The sequence below is a fragment of the Colobus angolensis genome, unplaced genomic scaffold (genome assembly GCF_000951035.1).
Source record: "Colobus angolensis palliatus isolate OR3802 unplaced genomic scaffold, Cang.pa_1.0 Scaffold187, whole genome shotgun sequence".
NCBI lineage: Eukaryota > Metazoa > Chordata > Mammalia > Primates > Cercopithecidae > Colobus > Colobus angolensis.
Window position 1 is genome coordinate 555,197 of NW_012115010.1, and position 5,493 is coordinate 560,689.

The 5,493-nt window shown below is 49.6% G+C and overlaps 1 protein-coding gene across 4 annotated transcripts in view; it reads left to right on the forward strand.

Moving 5' to 3' along the window:
* Positions 1-1,086: 1,086 nt before the first annotated feature.
* CD300LG (CD300 molecule-like family member g) overlaps positions 1,087-5,493 on the forward strand; it is a 15,947-nt gene continuing 11,540 nt past the window's right edge. For all 4 annotated transcript variants that reach the window (XM_011940058.1, XM_011940059.1, XM_011940060.1 and 1 more), the window contains exons 1-2: positions 1,087-1,569; positions 2,846-3,181. In XM_011940058.1, the coding sequence (XP_011795448.1) occupies positions 1,527-1,569; positions 2,846-3,181 (379 nt within the window). In that variant the 5' untranslated portion in view covers positions 1,087-1,526. The remainder of the gene's footprint in view (positions 1,570-2,845; positions 3,182-5,493) is intronic.

Sequence of the window (5,493 nt, forward strand, 5' to 3'; positions counted from 1 at the left end):
GCCCGCCTCAGCCTCCCAAAGTGCTGGGATTACAGGCGTGAGCCGCCGCACCCGGCCAAATATTTTTTAATATGTGTTTTTTTTTAACTGCAAAACCAGATCACCTTTTGTAGCCTGCACATGTAAAAGGGAGGAAGGGGCTGAGATCATGGTAACAGAGTTTTCACCAACGTGAACAGCTGTCCCTGTCCAGAAATGGCAGCAGTGCTTCGCAGTCATTGTGAAATTAAAACACTTCTCCCCACATTACTAGACTCACACACACACACACAATCTCCCCTCCCAGAACCACTGAGTTAATACTTCAAATATTAACCTGACAAGTGAGTAAAATTCCAAGTGAACATTTGGAATGATATATGCCAAAATATTAATGGTGCTTTTCTAAAGCAGAAGGGGAATTACAAGAAACACTCCCTTTTTTCTTTCTTTCCTTTTTATGTTCTGTATCGTGTAAAATTTTGCTTACAATCTGTATGAACTTTGCAAACAGACCAAAAAAAAAAAGTCATTTTTGAAGCCAGTGTGTCTGGGCTCCCAATTAGTTTGCATGTTTGTTTTGGTCCTTTCAAGGAGGATTCAAGTCCGCGATGGAGAAACCACTAATTCACTTTTTCAAACGCCAAAACAACTCCGCAGGCGTGGGGGAGACCTATCTTGCAGCCCTGCCGGCCCAAGGCTCCAGGGAATTCGGCTCAGCTCAACCCTACGACTTTGCTCAGCCCCGTCTGCACCGCCGCCCCGTGGCCAAGGGCAGTACTGCGCCCTCCAAAAGGCGATGGCGGAGGAGGGGCCCGGGGCCTTGCCCCAGGGACAAGCTTCTTTCTGTCCCACTGACCACATGGCAGTCTGCTGAAGTTTATGGACCCCTCTCTCAGTATAATGGCGCGTAAATATATAAATAAAATATATATGCAGAAAAGAAAACTAATACTGGTGAGATGATTCTCAAAACTCTTTATAAATGTGTAATATAATAATAGCCGTTTCATTATGGTTAATAACCAGCTCTAGAGGCAGGTCTCGGAACTCATTATTTTCTAAGCAGTGAGGAGTACACACGACGTTTCAAGATATCCACAACCTGATGTGCCAGTGTCTGTGATTGTAATTGGTAACAAAGTCGCAGGTACTGTTAACAGTACACCGTTAATACGAGGAAAAGCTAAATATTAGAAGTTGATGAAAGTCAATATGTAACTTTTTCCCATGTGAATTCGACTTACAGACCCCTTAGGGCGCACGGACCACAGGTTAAGGCCCCCTTGAAGGGGCAAGAGTTTGGTAGAAGCGCCGGTGTGGGTTTTCAGTCCTGGGAGGTGAGCCGAGGGGTAGGCATGCGTGGGCGCTCAGAAAAGGGAAGGCAGAGGCGCCTCTCAGGCTGGGCCTGCGGAGGGGTGACCCACACGCCCCTCCCCTCGCTTCCTTGGCCTGGTTTCACCAGACTAGAGGAAGTTAAAGACCGGCGTGGCTGAAGAGGAGCTCACAGTTCCCAGCGTCTGCTCCAGCGGTGTCCAGCGCCCAGAATGCGGCTTCTGCTCCTGCTATGGGGTTGCCTGGTGCTCCCAGGTGAGATGGGGAGGGGGTCTTGGGAGGGATGTGGGGCTCACCCTTGGGGTCTGCAGGGGAGGGACCTCCTGACTGCCTGATAGCCCACCCCACCTATCCTCAGCCTCCTCAACCCTAGGGGAGCAGGGCAGAGCGGGGGTGGGGGGAGGTGGGGGCGGCGCCGGGCCCCACTTGCTGTTTCTGGAATCTAGAGCCAGGTTTTCTCCCAGACCTGTGGGTTTCCCTTCATGGCAATGTGGCTGTGAGAGTTGCTTTGCCTCTCTAATCTTAATTTTTCTACCCTGTGCCAATCCTGGAGGCAGACAAGACACCCCGTCTGTTGCCCTGTTAAACTCAGCATATATTTGTTGAATCTCGGCTGTGCCTCTCCCCACAACCCTGAGAGATGAAGAATTATCACATTTCGTCAATTTTTTTGCTTTCTTTTTCTTTACCTTCTAACACTTAAATCAGGATGCATCCTACAACTGATGTCAGTTGTTCATTTGGCAATGGTGAGACCCCATCTCTACAAACAAACAAACAAACAAACAAATTAGCCAGGCATGGTGGTGCACAACTGTAGTCCTAGCTAGTGGGAGGCTAAGGTGGGAGGATCGCTTTAGCCCCAGAGGTCAAGGCTACAGTGAGCCATGAGCACCAGTGCCCTCCAGCCTGAGCAACAGAGTGAGATCCTGTCTAAAAACAAAACAAGGCCAAGCGCGGTGGCTCATGCCTGTAATCCCAGCTCTTTGGGAGGCTGAGGCAGGCAAATCACGAGGTCAGGAGATCAAGACCATCCTGGCCAACACAGTGAAACCCTGTCTCTACTAAAAATACAAAAAATTACCCGGGCATGGAAGCACATGGCTATAGTCCCAGCTACTCGGGAGGCTGAGGCAGGAGAATCGCTTGAACTCGGGAGGTAGAGGTTTCAGTGAGCAGACATCATGCCACTGCACTCCAGCCTGGGCAACAGAGCGAGACTCCATCTCAAAAACAAACAAAACAAAACAAAGCACCCAGAAACCCTGCTGGCTATCTGACTGTCAGATTCCATCTGAACCTAGAACACTCCCTCAACCCCAGTTCCTCAATGGGCCAGGGTTAGGGAAACAGCAACAGCCCTGCCCCAAGTTCGCCCAGAGTAGGAAGGAAGTAATGGCTCTTCCAAGGCTGTCCCCAGAAGGGATGACTGAGAAAAGCCTTCCTTCCTCCTCCTAAAATGGAAGCTCTGGCCTTGACCTCGGTACATGGAGCCTGGTTATTCCAACCTCCACTCCTGCTCTGATTTTAGGTTATGAAGCCCTGGAGGGCCCGAAGGAAATCAGTGGGTTCGAAGGGGACACTGTGTCCCTGCGGTGCACCTATAGGGAAGAGCTGAGGGACCACCGGAAGTACTGGTGCAGGAAGGGTGGGATCCTCTTCTCTCGCTGCTCTGGCACCATCTATGCGGGAAAAGAAGGCCAGGAGACGACGGAGGGCAGGGTGTCCATCCATGACAGCCGCCAGGAGCTCTCGCTAATTGTGACACTGTGGAACCTCACCCTACAAGATGCTGGGAAGTACTGGTGTGGGGTCGAAAAACGGGGCCCCGATGAGTCTTTACTGATATCTCTGTTCGTCTTTCCAGGTAACAAATATCTCTCCTTTCCCAGGCTGGGGACAGGAGCTGCAGAGGGAAGCGGGAGGGGTGGTGGGGCATAATCCTGGTGCAGACCTTATGGGCACTGAGTCCTTAGGGAGATCATGCAGGTCAAGCGCTGAGCAAAGCTTGGGGCACAGAGGGAACTGCATGAGTCTTGGCCATTCTTTCACTCTTGCTGCCCACGGTCACACCACTAGTAGATGTCAGAGCAGGACTGGACCCAGATCTGTCCACGGCTGGACTCGGCACCTTTCCTTTCTGCCCAGATGTGCTGGAAGGAGATTTCCATAGGCTGGGTACAAGATAGACATATCAGGGGATAAAGAAGACTCCTCGCCTGGTGTCAGAGATATTCCTGAGGCCTCCCGAGGCTGGGCCAACAATTGCTGCTTTCCAGACCTAGCCCACAGCATCACCTCAGCCCTGGTCATGCTGGCCTCACCCTGCATGTACCCTCAACTGTGCCCTCCTGGCCTCCACCTCCCCAGATATTGAAGTCCAGCCACAGGTGCTAGAATGCCTGGGAACCAGCCTCTGGGTAGTGTGCCTGAAGGAGAGATCGTTAAATGCAGGGACACTAGGGGACCAAGGCTGGAGCTATGGGAACTGGTAGAGGATAGAACACCTCTCTGGGAGCCCAGAACCCCACCTGGACCTGATGAGCTAAGGAGAAAGAAGCCAGAGAGGGCCCAGGGGAGTGGGAGCCTTGGTCTGCTGACCAGTGAGGGCGAGATATGTCTTTGTAACCCCATTTCACAGATGAGGGACTGAGGGTCCAAGAGACTAAGTGATTTGCCCAAGATCTCACAGCAGGAAGTGGTGGAACCAGGATTCAAACACAAGTCATTTCCAACTTTGATGTCTGCTTTATTCCTCTTCTAGCCCCATACCTGGGACCTATCCCAATCCCAGGCCCATCTCTACCACCATATCCCCTAATTTTTTTTATTCCCTTATCCATGGATCTTTAATTTGGGTAAATAAAGGTAAACTTGCCAAAAAGCAGCAGCATCAAACTACATTGAATCTGTTCTTCATTATTTACAAGATTCTCTTATCTCTTCCAATTCTTATCAGTGTTCATATGTCATTTCTACAAGTTATGAGCAAGTTCACCTGTGTTTTAGACTTACCCTCATTTGTAATTCTTTATTTGCGTATGGTATGTGTATTGCTATATTATCCTCCTGTATCAGACTTTGTTGGCCTCTCTCTGATGGCAGTTGGGATATTGAAAATGAAGAAGACTCATGACAGTGGTGTGCTGGTAAATGCTGAGCAGGCTGGGGATGCTGATGCTCTCATTTCATGGTGTTTTCCAATTTCTGTGGTGTCCATTTCTGTGGTCCAATTCCCATGGCTAATTTCCAGCCATCGACAGTTTAACATCGGTCTCACCAATTCCTGAAAAGTTGACAATGAGCTCTTGTGAGCCAGTGCGAGCCATCTCCAACACACCATTGAGTATGGTGAACCATGAGAAGAATTTCTGAGAAAGTCAGAAAAAGACAAATGTACCCACTATCATTTCTTTGCTTTTTATTTATTTATTTATTTATTTTTTATTCATTCATTCATTCATTCATTTTTCTGAGATGGGATCTCACTCTGTCATCCAGACTGGAGTGCAGTGACACAATCTTGGCTCATTACAACCTCTGCCTCCCAGGCTCAAGTAATCTTCCCACCTCAGCCTCCAGAATAGCTGGGACCACAGGCACGAGCCGCTATGCCTGGCTATATTTTGTTTTTTTGTTTTTTTTAAGATGTGGTTTTGCCATATCGTCCTGTCTGGTCTCAAACTCCTGGACTCAAGCCATCTGCCCACCTCGGCCTCTCAAAGTACTGAGATTGCTGGTATGAGCCACTGCGCCTGGCCAGCCTACTATCATTTTCTTTTATTCATCTTTGTCTGAAGACCCTAGGCAATGAACTATGCAAGATTAAGAAGTATAAGGCCAGGCGTGCTGGCTCAGGCCTGTAATCCCAGCACTTTGGGAGGTCAAGGTGGGTGGATCACGAGATCAAGAGTTCAAGACCAGCCTGGCCAAAATGGTGAAACCTCGTCTTTACTAAAAATACAAAAATTAGCCGGGTGTAGTGGCAGGCGCCTATAATCCCAGCTACTTAGGAGGCTGAGGCAGAGAAGCTTGAACCCGGGCAGCGGAGGTTGCAGTGAGCCGAGATCATGCCATTGCACTCCAGCCTGGTAGACAGCGAGACTCAGTCTCAAAAAAAAAAAGGTCGGGCGCGGTGGCTCAAGCCTGTAATCCCAGCACTTTGGGAGGCCGAGACGG